The sequence below is a fragment of the Lepidochelys olivacea genome (genome assembly GCF_965140295.1).
Source record: "Lepidochelys olivacea isolate rLepOli2 genome assembly, chromosome: 25".
Classification (NCBI taxonomy): domain Eukaryota; kingdom Metazoa; phylum Chordata; order Testudines; family Cheloniidae; genus Lepidochelys; species Lepidochelys olivacea.
In genome coordinates this window covers 19,042,337-19,059,144 of record NC_140435.1, presented here as the reverse complement: position 1 = coordinate 19,059,144, position 16,808 = coordinate 19,042,337, and the positions used below count along the sequence as shown (strand labels likewise).

General features: G+C 41.6%; 1 protein-coding gene across 4 annotated transcripts in view; it reads left to right on the top strand.

The window, feature by feature from the left end:
• INSR (insulin receptor) overlaps nt 1-16,808 on the top strand; it is a 103,186-nt gene that overhangs the window by 11,778 nt on the left and 74,600 nt on the right. For 3 of the 4 annotated variants that reach the window (XM_084614295.1, XM_084614294.1, XM_084614296.1), the window contains exon 2: nt 3,072-3,623. In XM_084614295.1, the coding sequence (XP_084470421.1) occupies nt 3,072-3,623 (552 nt within the window). Of the gene's footprint in view, nt 1-43; nt 143-3,071; nt 3,624-16,808 lie in introns of those variants that run through there. The other variant, XM_084614297.1, reaches the window with a different exon arrangement.

Below are 16,808 nucleotides of genomic sequence, written 5' to 3'. Positions count from 1 at the left end.
GCAACTGGTACAAATTGAGATTTGACTACTGCTACCATCTCACCTTTTCACTTTGGCCTTTTACCTCTCTTCCTCTCCATCCTTGTCCACCTGAATGAAGCAGTTATCCTCCATTTGGGAAGGCAAGCTGTTACCAGCAAGGGTATGATTCTGCTTCATTATCTGTCTCTGGGGATGCTGCAATGAAATGTATGCTATATCTGACCATCCAGAGGCTGTGTACACTTGTAGAACCCTCCTTGTATCCAGTGCTGATTAGTAAGCAAGTTTGCCCTGCCATTGGTGTTAACATCTTGCACACAGGATTTTGTTTAATATTTCCATGAACAGAATTTTTTTAAAAAGAGAACTTGTGGGATAAAAAGGCAAAATATTATCCTATCAAACCCCTTCTCCTACTACCGGAAATTCAAGAAGATGGACAAAGGGTTACCAGATTCCCCTTAGACAATGCATAGTGTCCTTACAAAGCTTTGTCCTGTCTCTTTTAAAAAAATGCCAAGAAATGGTACTTTTGTTAAAAATGCCAAAGAGCCCTATAATGTGGATATGTTACCAGTCCAAGTGCCATGTGCATTTTTATGGTGCATGCAAAATTTACTGCCTTGTAGATTAATTATTAGAACTGTATTTGTTTTTCTGGAATCAATTCATTTCCCTCATTTCCAAAAATCCTTTGATGATAACTAGTAGCCTTCCCCTTCAGAGGAGAGGCTAGCTATGGTTCCCTTTGGAATTCAGTATAATACCTAGTTTGTGTAGTGTTAATACAAACTGTATTCCAGATGATAGTAGGTGGAGGCAGGGCGTGGGGGGGGGGGGGAATAACCTTTTTCAATGAGACTGGGAAGGCAATTGAGAGTTAACGAGGGGGAGAGATTCAGGGAGGATGTTCTAGAGAGGTCATGGTGTTGGGTGTAGAGAGAAGAATTTTGCATTAACAGTTGAAAGATTGTTTGAAAGGGAAGAGCAGGTTGGTGCTAAAAGAATAGAGGGGATGAAGAGAGATCTAAAGAGAGAGAGAGACGAGATCTGTGACAACAGCTGGAGCAACTCCACGGAGGGTAGGAAAACCAAGGAAGATAACTTTGACTTGATACTGAAACATGTGATCATAGAATATCAGGGTTGGAAGGGACCTCAGGAGGTCATCTAGTCCAACCCCCTGCTCAAAAGCAGGACCAATCCCCAATTAAATCATCCCAGCCAGGGCTTTGTCAAACCTGACCTTAAAAACTTCTAAGGAAGGAGATTCCATCACCTCCCTAGGCAACGCATTCCAGTGTTTCACCACCCTCCTAGTGAAAAAGTTTTTCCTAATATCCAACCTAAACCTTCCCCACTGCAACTTGAGACCATTACTCCTTGTCCTGTCCTCTTCTACCACTGAGAATAGTCTAGAACCATCCTCTCTGGAACCACCTCTCAGGTGATCAATCAGTGAACCTGATTTGAAGAACAAGATGATGCATTTGTGCATTCTGTACAGGTGAGCAAGAGCTTGTGGGTCACAGGGAACAGAGTGGCAGTAGTCAATACAGCTTGTTCAGCCTGGGGTGGTTGAAAAGGGAAAGAAGAATCAGTAGACAGAGTCTGCCTCCCCTCCCCTGTTGCCTTAAGGAGAGATGGACTGAGCTGAAGATTCAAAATTAGAACCCAGATTTGGTTCCTTCACTTGGCGGTGTGGCTAGACAGAAGGCCTGAGATCTGTGATGCAATGGTTGAGCGGGTAACTTCAGCAATGGCTTGTTTTGGGCTTTGCTATACATCTTATTCCTGTAGTTAGGCTTTTTCAGTAGACTCTGTGTTTTGATACTGTGGTTCTCAGCCTGGTTTTGTGAAAAGACTCAGTCACTTGTGGATTTTGCGCTGTCACTCAGTCCTGCACCAGCTGTTGCAATTGATCTCCTTGGTGAATTTTTTTTCAGTGTCTAGAGCAGAGGTTCTCAGGACAAATTATTTGGTGGCTTCAGAGTGTGGCCACCAGCAAGAGCTGGTGGCCATTCTCACGCTTTTTTATTAGCTTTAGGAAAAACAAACAAATATGCACATATACATGTCCAAATCATTGTAATTTATTTATTGCTAGCTAGTAAGTCTGTTGTGAAAAGTGATATTAATCAAGTATTGGTTTTCACAGCAGACTTGCTTAGCCCTGGCAAGCCTGGGGACAAATTAAGCTCTGGTTGGGAGGTCAGGGGAGGTAGCGTGGGACTGAAGCCTGAAGTCCCACGGCCGAGTCCAAAGCCCCGTGTCTCCAGCAACCAACACCAAGGCGGTGCATCCAGGAGCAACGGGGAGCGGGAGGGGCCGCTACTTTGCCTCCCCCACATCACAGCCCAGGAGGCTGTGGTTGTAAGAAAAGCCCCAGATGGCCGCATTTGAGAAATGTTGGTCTAAAGTTGTAAATACACCAGGTTTCTTTGGTTCTTTGTTTCATTGGTGCCTGGTCTCATGTTTCTGTTTTTCTACCAGTTTGAGCCTTGTGTGATTGTTCACTTTCCCAGTTTTCTCTCTGGATTATTGGTTCTGTTGAATAAAATGCTTAACTAGATATTGCAGGGGAAAGGTTTCCAACCATGGAATGTAAAAACAATAAAATAAACTAATCTAGAAATGTTCTTATTACCCTCTCAATAAAGGCCAAGCTAGAATATAGGCTGTGTTCTTTCATTTTCACAAAACTTGCTTCACTCTCTCAGTCCCCTCCATACGATGCCATATTGCCCAATTACTCCCATTAAGTTCTTTTGTATTAATTGCATAAGCTGACATGAGGTAGGTATGGTGTTCTCTTTAAATACTTGCCAAAAATCCTCTGCTGAATAGATGCTTATTCGACTCTTGTGAATGCCAGGTGGCTATCTAGACTACTGTTACCTATGAAGTCTTCTAGCCCACAGCGACAGGCTCATATATGCAGGATTGTTCCTTGCAATATTTCCTAGTGCTTAAGCCGTACTACTTTAAAATGCACCCAGTCATGTTTGACTGCAGTGTATTGTACAGCAGTTGAACATATATTTTTTTAGAAAATTGTCATTTAATTATTTCTGTTCTTTGCCTTCCAGTTTGCGGGAGCATGGACATTCGGAATAACCTGACCCGGTTGAATATGCTTGAGAACTGCACTGTGATAGAGGGCCACTTGCAAATCTTGCTGATGTTTAAAACCAAGCCTGAAGATTTCCGTGAGCTCAGCTTTCCCAAACTGACGATGATTACGGACTACTTACTGCTTTTTCGGGTATATGGCTTAGAGAGTTTAAAGGGGCTTTTTCCCAACCTCACTGTGATTCGAGGAACTCATCTCTTCTTTAACTATGCTCTGGTCATTTTTGAGATGGTTCACTTGAAAGAGATTGGCCTTTATAATCTGATGAACATTACTCGAGGTTCAGTGCGGATCGAGAAGAACAATGAACTGTGTTACTTGTCCACAATCGACTGGTCTAGGATTTTAGACTCTGTGGAAGACAATTACATTGTTGCCAACAAGGATGACACAGAAGAGTGTGGAGATGTGTGTCCAGGAACTGTGAAAGGAAAAAGCAACTGCCCACCTACTGTAATAAATGGCATTTTCATTGAACGCTGCTGGACCCACGATCACTGTCAAAGAGGTAGGAATACAGAGAAAAATATTATTTAGATTTTGAGAATGCCCTGCTGGCAGCTTTTGTGCCCTCCTTGCTGCCATTCAATATGTCTAAGTACTAATATATATATTCTTTCATAAGCTGCTACCTTTATTTCAAATGTGGATGTACATTTTTCTTCAAATGTAAAGAAGAGCATGGTTAAGAAAGTTTATGGCATTTTAATTTTTCAAAAATTTTCTTATTGCAGAGCTTCCTTTTTAAAAGGACCCCATTCTAAAATATATAACAATACCCTAAGCTGCTTTTTAAACTGTTCCTGTAACTTTTTTTTTATCTATCTCCCCCCGCCCCAGCTATTTGACTAATTAATGGCAATTTCTTCAAGATCCCCCTCCCCCAATACAACACCATCATCCACCTCTCATCTAGCTTCCTTTATAAAGAAAACTACTGAAATTTTAAATTTGGAAACAGCTTAATGATCTGTGTGTATGTACACGTGCTCTCTCTTCAAATGAAGAATGTGATTTTATATATATGTTTACATTTCAACTCTGTATTTGTATGGTAACTTTAAAAAGTGAATACACATTTAGTTTGCTTGCTTGCAAAGTCATTCTCTTACGCACACCAACTTATATATTTTCTTTTCCTTTTACAAAACTTGGTCAAAATATTTAGAGTAGCAACACTTTTAATTGACATCCAACTTGAAAAACATACTTGATAAGTTGTATTTTGACTGACTTATCTTTGAATTCAAGAGCTCTCCAATTGGTGTTCTCAGTAGGAATGTATATGTTCTTACTCTCTGACACCCTGCCTGAAGGTTTTTTTTTTTTTAAAGTTAATTGTTTTTGATCAGTCATAAGTGGTGAAAGTGTTAACAAACATGCACACTCATCTCCTGGTAACTATGGCAGAGATTAAATGACAGTTCTTCTCAAGGTGAATGCGTTTCTGGACCCTCGCTGCTTCTGTTCTTGTGCCTTCCACAATAATCTTCAACCAAGGTTGCCTTAAAGTCTGTGACTGTTTTGCTAAGCTTAAGGTAAGCTCGTGTGAATTGTACTTTGGTTTTCATTTGTCCCGAGAACCCCATGGCCACTTCTTATGGGGCTTACCTGGTGACCTCAAGCAACTATTCACTACCCCCCAAGCCCCAGTCCCTTGGACTCCTGTCTTGTTGGACTTGATCATGTCTGACTGCTTGAATTTATCCCTTCTCTCTCTCTACCCCCCCCCCTTTTTTTTTTAAACTACTGAGGTTGAGACAAAATGCAGTCAGTCAATCTGTCAAAGTTCTCAGTAGGATCATTGTTTTGGAATAAAATAAAACTTGCTGAGCTTTATATTTGGAGTTTAATAAATTAAACTTAATGTAGGTTCTTCATTTTGATATTTGGTGCTTAGATGCCAAGGCAATGGGTTCTTAAACGCTTCAGGTTGATCCATAGTGATTAGAGAATATGGAGGGAGAATTTTGTCTAGTTTTCTGTGTGATTTAAATTTCTGAAATTTTGGTTTTCACGCTTCCTCCTCCTTTGTTCATTGTTCTCACTTTCTCCTTTTGGAGATGTTGCAGTGCAGGGAATGACCATGTTTCCTCTAGCTCAGGAATCTTTCTTTTAAAAATAGTTGTTTTGTCACTGCAGAGACAAGATACATAAAGTAACTGTTTGCGTTCCCCGGGCTGAAACATCCTGAATGACTGCTGTATTGATGAGTACTTTGCTGTTCAGTGTTTGAGCTGCAGTGAGTGACATGCTGTGTGGTAAAATTCTCCTCTCAGATATCACAGACTGATAGAAAATCCACATGCATAGGGACAGCAGTAACTAAAAGATGAGCCATGTGTCTCTAGGAAGAGAAATTTGTCCTTCGTCTACTGCTCTGCTTTCTCATAGTTAGGCTTCTTCCCCTTCGGAACTGAAGCGTTCACGTGTAGTGAAGAGTTCTGAATGGGCGCTGTGCTCTTCTGAGAATCTGGCACCAGTTGTGGGTGCTGAACATGCTTTAAAGCCTCTGGCCTTTTCACTTCAGGGAAGCTCTTGCAGCTCATCCTTTAACTTATCTGAAGCTTAACATTTACTGCTCAATTCCTGCCCATTCCCCAAAATAAAATAGAGACTGGCTTGATTCTGACTGTGACTGTTACACAGCTGTTTAGTTGTATAGCCGTTTAAAGATATATTGTCATTCCTTCTGGAGTCACTCTGCTGTCTCTGTGGTTCAAATTATGCTGTGATTGATGTTTGGAGCGTGGATTAAATACCTCTATTCACCATGGAATTTCCCTTACCAAAGTTATATATTTGGAGAGAGCAAGCAGAGCTTTAATTTTCTAGGTAATGCTGCTAATATAGGGAACAGTATTTTTCCATTCAGGAACAAATAAAGTAACAGCTCATTTTAAAATTTTACCTATCACGCTCTTGTAACTTACTTACCATTATGCTCTTATACTTGGGATTTCTCACATGCTCTTTTCCTTCGTAGGACATGAGCATGGTCTGCTTTTCAACAACAACAGTGTTCAAAGTCACAGCAAATTCTATTAAATGTTGCCAGCCTTGCTCTGAGTCGAGCTTCCCAGATAGTTCTGCTTGAACACACAGCTCCCCACAGAGAAGACCTGGTCTGACAAACCTTACTAAGTCTCTCAGGCTGGGACTCCACTGGTGAGCCTCAGTCGGGGAGCAGGATGAGTAGAGACACAGAAAAGTCTGGCGTAACCGGTGCTAGAGTGTAGCTAGGGAGGCAGCAGACCTAGGGAGCAAGTCTTCTGTCTGTCCAATTTGCCTCTCCAGTAGCACTCCATACTCTTCCCAAGCCCAGCTCCCTTTTCTCCCGCCACCTCGTCTACTCCACATCCCTGCCCCATTTCATGTTTACTGTTTCTCTTTATTTATGTTTTTACTAGGGCTGTCAATGTCAATTGGCCAAGAAGGCCAATGGCATTTTGGGATGTATAAGTAGGGGCATAGCGAGCAGATCAAGGGACGTGATCATCCCCCTCTATTCGACATTGGTGAGGCCTCATCTGGAGTACTGTGTCCAGTTTTGGGCCCCACCCTACAAGAAGGATGTGGATAAATTGGAGAGAGTCCAGCGAAGGGCAACAAAAATGATTAGGAATCTGGAACACATGAGTTATGAGGAGAGGCTGAGGGAACTGGGATTGTTTAGTCTGCAGAAGAGAAGAATGAGGGGGGATTTGATAGCTGCTTTCAACTACCTGAGAGGTAGTTCCAGAGAGGATGGCTCTAGACTATTCTCAGTGGTAGAAGAGGACAGGACAAGGAGTAATGGTCTCAAGTTGCAGTGGGGGAGGTTCAGGTTGGATATTAGGAAAAACTTTTTCACTAGGAGGGTGATGAAACACTGGAATGCGTTGCCTAGGGAGGTGGTGGAATCTCCTTCCTTAGAAGTTTTTAAGGTCAGGCTTGACAAAGCCCTGGCTGGGATGATTTAATTGGGTATGGGTCCTGCTTTTGAGCAGGGGGTTGGACTAGATGACCTCCTGAGGTCCCTTCCAACCCTGATATTCTATGATTAATCGCAGTTAACTCACGCGATCAACTCAAAAAAATTAATTGCGATTAAAAAAAAGTAATCGTGATTAATCGCAGTTTTAATCACACTGTTAAACAATAGAATACCAATTTAAATTTATTAAATATTTCGTATGTTTTTGTACATTTTCATATATATTCTGTGTTGTAATTGAAATCAAAGTGTATATTATTTTTTATTATAAATATTTGCACTGTAAAAATGATAAAATTTTTCAGTTCACCTCATACAAGTACTGTAATGCAATCTCTTTGTTGTGAGAGTGCAAATAACAAATGTAGATTGTTTGTTACATAACTGCATTGAAAAATAAAACCATGTAAAACTTTAGAGCCTGCAAGTCCACTGAGTCCTACTTCTTGTTCAGCCAATCGCTAAGGCAAACATGTTTGTTTACATTTACAGGAGATGCTGCTGCCTGCTGCTTATTTACCATGTCAGCTGAAAGTGAGAACAGGCATTCACATGGCACTTTTGTAGCAGGCATTGAAGTTATTTACGTGCCAGATATGCTAAACATTCATATGTCCCTTCGTGCTTCGGCCACCATTCCAGAGGACATGCTTCCATGCTGATGATGCTCGTTAAAAAATAATGCCTCAATTCAATTTGTGACTGAACTCTTTGGGGGAGAATTGTATGTCTCCTGCTCTGTTTTACCCACATTCTGCATATATTTCATGTTATAGCAGTCTCGGATGATGACCCAGCACATGTTTGTTTTAAGAACACTTTCACAGCAGATTTGACAAAATGCAAAGAAGATACCAATGTGAGATTTCAAAGGATAGATATAGCACTCGACCCAAAGTTTAAGAATCAGAAGGGCCTTTCAAAATCGGAGAGGGACTGGGTGTGGCGTATGCTTTCAGAAGTCTTAAAAGAGCAACACTCCGATGCGGAAACTACAGAACCCGAACCACCAAAAAAGAAAATCAACCTTCTGCTGGTGGCATCTGACTCATGATGATGAAAATGAACATGCATCAGTCTGCTCTGCTCTGTATCATTATCGAGCAGCACCCAGCATCCTCATGGACGCATGTCCTGTGGAATGGTGGTTGAAGATGAAGGGACATATGAATCTTTAGTGCATCTGGCACGTAAATACCTTGCAATCCCAGCTGCAAAAGTGCCATGTGAATGCCTGTTCTCATTTTCAGGTGACTTTGTAAATAAGCAGCAGGCAGCAGCATCCCCTGTACACGTAAACAAACTTGTTTGTCTTAGCAGTTGGCTGAACAAGAAGTAGGACTGAGTGGACTTGCAGGCTCTAAAGTTTTAGATTGTTTTATTTTTCAGTGCAGTTATTTTTTGTACATAATTCTATATTTGTAAGTTCAACTTTTATGATAAACAGTTCTTGAATGAGGTGAATTGAAAAATCACTATTTCTTTTGTTTTTTACAGTGCAAACATTTAATAAAAAATAAATATAAAGTATGCACTGTACACTTTGTATTCTGTGTTTTAATTTAAATCAATATATTTGAAAATGTAGAAAACATCCAAAAATATTTAAATAAATGGTATTCCGTTATTGTTGAACAACGAGATTAATTGCCCATCAGTACCCTGAGGGAGTCAAAGTCTGCTTTTCTGAAGTCCGCGGTCCATATTCTGCTGCTCTTCTTTCTTCCTTGTGTCAGGATCCTGAACTCGACCATCTCATGGTCACTGCCTCCCAGGTTCCCATCCACTTTTGTTTCCCTTACTAATTCTTCTCGGTTTGTGAGCAGCAGGTCAAGAAGAGCTCTGCCCTTACTTGGTTCCTCTAGCACTTCCACCAGAAAATTGTCCCCTACACTTTCCAAAAACTTCCTGGATTGTCTGTGCTCTGCTGTATTGTTCTCCCAGCAGATATCAGGGTGATTGACATCTCCTGTGAGAACCAGGGCCTGTGATCTAGTAACTGCTGTTAGTTGCCAGAAGAAAGCCTCGTCCACCTCATCCGCCTGGTCCGGTGGTCTATAGCAGACGCCCACCACAACATCACCCTTGTTGATCACACTTCTAAAACTTAATCCAGAGACACTCAGGTTTTTCTGCAGTTTCATACCAGAGCTCTGAGCAATCATACTGCTCCCTTACATACAATGCAACTCCCCCACCTTTTCTGCCCTGCCTGTCCTTCCTAAACAGTTTATATCCATCCATGACAGTACTCCAGTCATGCGAGTTATCCCACCAAGTCTCTGATGTTCAAATCACATCATAATTCCTTGACTGTGCCAGGACTTCCAGTTCTCCCTGCTTGTTTCCCAGGCTTCTTGCATTTGTGTATAGGCACTTGAGATAACTTGCTGTTGTCCTGCTTTCTCAGTATGAGGCAGGAGTCCTCCCCTCTTGCGCTCTCCTGCTCGTGCTTCCTCCCGGTATCCCACTTCCCCACTTACCTCAGGGCTTTGGTCTCCTTCCCCCGGTGAACCTAGTTTAAAGCCCTCTTTGATTTTTTTTTTTAAAGTGATTTGTGCTGGTGGGAAAATGCAATTCAGTTAACTTACAATTAAGGCTGCTAAAATTTGTTGTTTTTTGGGGGGGGCTGGGAGGGATGTTGTATTCTGAACTTGAATCTAGGCCACTAATGTCTCTGGCAGCTAAATGCTGACAAGTGTTCCTGTTTTACTTTGTACTGAACATGCAGATCTGTATCCTGTTCAGGAGCTCTATTTTGTAAGGCTGTTGTGTATCTTCAGTAAAGTTTTACTGAAGCATTTTTTTAAAATCATATATTCACTTCCATTACCATGAAAGGTTTCAGAGTAACAGCCATGTTAGTCTGTATTCGCAAAAAGAAAAGGAGTACTTGTGGCACCTTAGAGACTAAGAAACCATTTATAATACTCAAATAAATTGGTTAGTCTCTAAGGTGCCACAAGTACTCCTTTTCTTATTACCATGAAAATATAATTCACAGTTCATTGTACTCTGTTCAGCCAGATCTTGTCTTCGCTGAAGAATTCAGTAGGCAAAATAGTTGGAAGTGCAGTACCCCTGTCCTCACATTTGTCAGACTGGGTTTGTCAAACATCATTTTCATATTTTGCTTTTCTTTCCATGTGGTTTCCATTTAACTGAAAGAAAGAAAAAGAGTGTGTGTGTGTGTGTGTGTCTTTTCCACTTGGGGAGGAATAGTTCTGCTCCAAAACAGAATTCCCTCCCAAGTCCCTTTGCTTTGCTCTCACATTCTCAAGCGAGATTTTGAGGCAGTCTGGTGTGCATAAGGTGTCTCTTGTAAGTGACTGAAAAGTCTTTATAGTTGTGAACCAAGGGTGGACTGATTTTATGGCACCAGTTTTAATTATGATTTAAATCTGCAGGTAGGAAACCATGACTTAGGTAATTTTAATCTTGTTTTGCATTTATATTTTTTTTAGTTATTTTCCTAAAGAAAAGTTTCAGAGTAACAGCCGTGTTAGTCTGTATTCGCAAAAAGAAGAGGAGTACTTGTGGCACCTCAGAGACCAACCAAGTGGATTGGTTGGTCTCTGAGGTGCCACAAGTACTCCTTTTCTTTTCATGACAAAGCAGACCTAGATTCACGGCTTCTCCTAATCCTATAGATTTTAAGAGCAGGAAGATAGTTTGTCTAGAGGCTTAAAACTTTTGACAGGCTAATAAGGATTTGTTAACCTTAGACAACAGTATTACTTAATATGAATACACTAAGCTCAACAATATGGTATACGCAGTATTACTTAAAAAGAAAAGGAGGACTTGTGGCACCTTGGAGACTAGCAAATTTATTTGAGCGTGGGCTTTCGTGAGCTACAGCTCACTTCATCCGATGCATTCAGTTTTTTTCCACTGGGTGCATCCGACGAAGTGGGCTGTGGCTCGCGACAGCTTATGCTCAAATAAATTGGTTAGTCTCTAAGGTGCCACAAGTACTCCTTTTCTTTTTTCCTAAAAAGAAGTTCATTCTCATTGGTTTTTAACCTTTGAAACGTTAATTTGCAACTAAATATAGCCTTTACACTTATTACATTTGGTGCTTCTTTTTGGTAACCAGGAAAATATACTACGTACACTTTTATTTAAGCAATTATATAGTTTAACGTGCATTTAATCTGATTCTTAACTTTTTACATTTTTTTAATGTTATTTGCCAGATGCTTGGGGATTTAATAAACAAAAAAAGTATTAACTGTAGTTTAATTAATGATTGTTTTTGGGCACCATGTCCTTTAAGATTTTAGAACTAGTAGATCTCACCCAACCACACCTAGTTCATATTCGTATATTGGAAGCAGAGAACAAGCTTTTCTGTCTTTTCAGCTCCCATTTGGTTTCTTAATAGGTCATTCAAAATTCACTGAATTTAACTAATTGAATAAAATCACATGAAGAAAATATTCTCTCTGGACCTGCAGAAGCTGTTACTACTGTCAAAAGCTGGTATAGCATTTCAACAAACTGGTTCCAGGTGCTTGGCCAGTGACTTCCACCACTTAAGTAGTTTCACTTGCTTGAAAACTTTGACAGCAGACTGCTTAATATTAATTTTTTTACATTCAGTGATTTTAATAGATTATAGTAAATTTAGGCCTTAACAATGGTTGTCCTAATTTCAGTTAATTTTGTTTTTTAAAAACAAAAATGTATTTAATTTATATAAAAGTATGATTAAAATAATTTATTTTTATCCACCTTTTTCTGAATACATGATCCAAATTCTTTGGAGGAGGGGAGAAGGACCAGGAGAGTGGGGAGAGGAGAGATGGATCAGTGGTGTAGAGGGATTTTTGTTGTTGTTCTTTTTTTTTTAAAGTAAACTAACTTAATCTAAACTCCATATTTTCCAAATGAGAAGCGTTTACAGCATTTACCCTACAGTACGCTACTGAGATGTGTGAAAGAGGAAGAAAGATGAAATGAATGAATAAAAGTGGGCTGTAAAACAAGACGTGTAATCCCTGGACATCTATCTGAGAGCCGCATTTGCACTGAGAAGAGGTTCTCATGTCCCTTCCAAGTAAACTGTCTGTAGCATTCTCTGAACATCGTGATGTCCGGTATTTGCGGAATCAGAAGTCTGTGTGACTCGCTAGTACAGGTTACTTACCAAGTTGCAGATATACTCTTTCTCCTAGTCCCTGCACAGCAGAAGTGAAGGAGTACCCCACTAGTTCGTAAGTCTAGACCAGGGGTGGCCAACGTGTGGCTCCGGAGCCACATTCGGCTCTTCTGAATAAAAAGCAGCTCCTTGTACAGCCACCGACTCTTGGGCTGGAGCTACAGGCCCCAACTTTCCAAGGTGCCGGGGGCGGAGGGCGCTCACTGCTCGACCCCTGGCTCTGCCACACGCCCTGCCCCCACTCCGCCCCTTCCTGCCCCCTCCCCTGAGCCTGCCATGCCCTCAATCCTCCCCCTCCCCTCCAGAGGCTCCTGCAGGCCACAAAACAGCTGATTGGGAGGTGGGGGGAGGTAGGGAGGGAGAGGTGCTGATTAGGGGAGCTGCCAGTGGGCGGAAGGTGCGGGGGCAGGCAGGGAAAGCTGATGGGGGGCTGCTGACATATTACTGTGGCTCTTTGGCAATGTCCATTGGTAAATTCTGGCTCCTTCTCAGGCTCAGGTTGGCCACCCTGGTCTAGACTGTATGGTAGAGCTAAACCTATTAAAAACAAAAAGTGGAAGGTACGTGTAAACACTTCAGGATGAATAAGATGATGTAAGTTATCAGTCAAAAAGTAGGTCTAAAGGTCTGTGATCTGGTATGATTTGCATGCTGAAAAGCTTCAAGAGAGGGACATAGCAGGAAAAGCAACTAGACAGAGGTTGTGGGACTTTGTCTTCAGGTTTCTGGAATGTTTCTGCAACAAATAGGCTTGGAAGGTGGAGAGAGTCCCTCCAATCTTCATCTGTCTCGCTGACTGGGAAAAAAGAGGAAGAGATTGTGGGGATGTGATAAGGCAGCTTTTTTCTGTTTCCTATCACAGGGGACAAAACCATAGCAAACCCGTTATATGATCAAGGCTCCTGTAAACTAATGTGAAATAGTCCTGATGGCTCTTAAAGATGCTATTTCTCACAGAAATTCTGAAACCGTGAATATCTTCAAGGCGGGTCTGAATAATAAAGTTCAGAGGTGTGTGTGGGAAATGTTTTGTGTTGTTTACTTAGGTAGAAATATTACTTAGCAACAGCTTCCTGTGATTTGTATGTGCTGGGAATTTCTGTAACCATAAACTTGGTTTTATCACCTTTGTGTGGGAAAAGGGCATTGAAAGCAGTACAGAACAGACTTAGCCAATCTCAAGGGCAAGATATTTTTAAAGTTTTAAACACAAAGAAATGTTTCCAGTTGCTAGCACGTGAAGGGGAAGTGCTCTTTTTATTTGAAGATCTGATAAGAATTGGCTCACTCCCCCCACCCCTGTGCTAACAAATGTCAGATGGAAGTTGACACCCGATAATTTCAGTGGGGCGTCTGTTCTGAACCTTGCCAAGCGACAGCTTTATTGAGCACATACAGTGCTTGTGCTTGAGGCTATTGTGATGCATGTAAAAGACTGGCCATCCTAAACTAATTCAGTTTAGCTTATTAGGAACAGTTAAGAGATTTATGGCACTCTGTGGCATGATGTAACTCCCAAATTCTGAGGAAAAACAGATAATGCAGAAAGGGATTAAATTTTAGAATGAATTATTCAAATCACTTTTTAAGAAAGTGCTGTCCACTTAAAAGCAACACAATAAAAAACAACTGGCACTGTGCAGATTTCTACTTTGACTTTTCTCTTTAGTTTAACTATTCACCTGTCAAGGGAGCCACAAGAGGAATCGATGAGATTCATAGTGTGACAGGTTTGGTCACAGAGACCCCCTTAGGACTGTCACCTGATGTGCTGAAATTACCTCTGAGCCCGTTTTCCCTGCCAGCTTGGGACTCCAGAACCCTGTCTTGTTGAGCCAGACATGCTAGCCTGCTGCAACGCAGACTCAGGGTCTGGGCCACGCCCGCCCCCAAAGTTGCAGACTTCAACCAAAAACAGCTCAGCAGATTACCTCTCCAGCACTCAGACACCCAGTTCCCAATGGAATCCAAACCCCAAATAAATCCGTTTTACTCTGTATAAAGCTTATACAGGGTAAACTCATAAATTGTCCGCCCCCTATAACACTGATAGAGAGAGAGAGATGCACAACTGTTTGCTCCCCCAGGTATTAATCACTTATTCTCGGTTTATTAATAAATAAAAGTGATTTTATTAAGTATAAAAAGTAGGATTTAAGTGGTTTCAAGTAATAACAGACAGAACAAAGTAAGTCACCAAGCAAAATAAAGCAAAAACATGCAAGTCTAAGCCTAATATATTAAGAAACTAATTACAGGTAATATCTCACCCTTAGAGATGTTCCAATAAGCTTCTTTCACAGACTAGACTCCTTCCTAGTTTGGGCCCAGTCCTTTCCCCGGTACAGTCCTTGTTAGTTCCAGCAGACATCTCAGGTGGTAAGCAGGGGCTTTATCGTGACTGGCCCATCCCCTTGCCCTGCTACACCCCCTTTTATAGCTTTGGCGCAAGGCAGGAATCTTTTGTCTCTCTGGGTCCCCACTCCTCCTTCTAAATGGAAAAGTTCCAGATTTAGGATGGATTCCAGTATCATGTGACATGGTCTCATGTCATGTAAGACCCCAGCTTCCGTTCTTCCTGGGCTGGCCCACACATGCACAGGAAGGTTTGCAAGTAAACAGAGCCATTGACAGTTCATTGATTCTTAAGCACCCTTAATGGCTTCCACTTAATATGTTTATATCGGTGATACAAGTTTGTCTTATTCTCAGGTTTCAGAGTAACAGCCGTGTTAGTCTGTATTCGCAAAAAGAAAAGGAGTACTTGTGGCACCTTAGAGACTAACCAATTTATTTGAGCATGAGCTTTCGTGAGCTACAGCTCACCGATGAAGTGAGCTGTAGCTCACGAAAGCTCATGCTCAAATAAATTGGTTAGTCTCTAAGGTGCCACAAGTACTCCTTTTCTTTTTGTCTTATTCTCCTAAGTCCAGACATAGAAATAACACATGCAAACAAATGGGATGAACACAGTAGATTATAAGCTTTGTAATGGTACCTTCCAAGAGACCTTTTGCATAAAGCATATCCCAGTTACATCATATTCACATTCATAAGCATATTTTCATAAAGCATATAGCGTGCAACGTCACATATAGGATTTAGTATACACAGCTCCATTTGGCCAAAAGCTCTCCCATACTGCTGCTTGCAGATCCTGATTTCTCATTCCACTTTGCTTTTCTGGCTTCCTCACATTACCGCTCTTTCTTGATTTGCTTCTCTTTCCTCTTTTTTCTGTTTAAATATATGAGGTTTTGTTTGTTCAGTTGCTCTGTCTGTGGCCTGCAAGTTCTACCTCCTGCAAGACCAGCATTTGAGATATTAGCCACCCTTTGATACATGCCATCTAATGCAGAGAAGAATTGCTGCTGTGATACACACAATGGGAACACAGGTTCCCAGACCAAGCAAAAGGCTTGCAAATAATGGGTATCGAGAATTCTCTGTGATGCCAAAATAGCTGCATCACTGCACATAAATCCTGTCACAACAGAAAACATGGCAGAGAGAGAGAGCAAGCATTTCCTTGCCTCTACTGCTACAATGGAAGCTGGAAAGGTCTGTGTTCCTCTTGGTTGTAATGTGCCATTTTAGTCTTTTTGGTTAGGTCCGGACTCGGAGCTGGATGAATGATTCCCAGCTTGAGAAGACATACTTGTGCTAGCTCTGACAGAGGTGGTGAACCGAAAACAGAGTGTAGCCACGATGCCACAGATACACTGAATGCATACCCATCGGACACCAGGGACAGGTCCTTGGGTGGCTAGCTCATCCGGCTGCCTGTGCTCCCATGGCTACCCTCAGGTTTCCAGCGCGCTAGCTTGGTCAGAGCTCCTGAGAGCATGTTTCCCTCACGCTGGCAATCGCACCCCTAGCACCACGCCTAGACACAGCATTTGTTTTGTCCATGGTGTATGTCACTGCCTCATTAGTCGGGGAGGTTAGAAAAGAGTTAATGTTCTGCTTTTTTCTCTCTCCTGACCTGTATTCACCACCTCTCCATCACTAATATAGAATCATAGAATCTCAGGGTTGGAAGGGATCTCAGGAGGTCATCTAGTCCAACCCCTGCTCAAAGCAGGACCAATCCCCAATTTTTGCCCCAGATCCCTAAATGGCCCCCTTAAGGATTGAACTCACAAACCCTGGGTTTAGCAGGCCAATGCTCAAACCTCTGAAATATGTGTAACTCATTTTAATTCCCATGTTTTGCATAGTTACGCTAACTTTCCTCCATAGCGTTATTAATAGTCCTTTACCTGTTAGGTCTTTCTTGAAAGGCTTGGTATAAACATTATGATCCCTCCCTCCTTCCCTATGTTCCATATAAATAAGTGGGTGTTTTTTGGTTTGGTTAAGATCTGGTGAGAATAAAACACTTTCGAGGACTATCAGATGCTGCCTGTTGTCTTATGGCATCAACTAGAGCTCCCACCGGCATGAAGATTTAGGTGCTTAGTTCCCTCTGGTTCACCTGTTTCTTCTCTACCTCTTCAAAGTCTCAGTTCTGAGTCAAAGAGAGCTAGGTGCCAAAAGCTACTTTCAGCGTA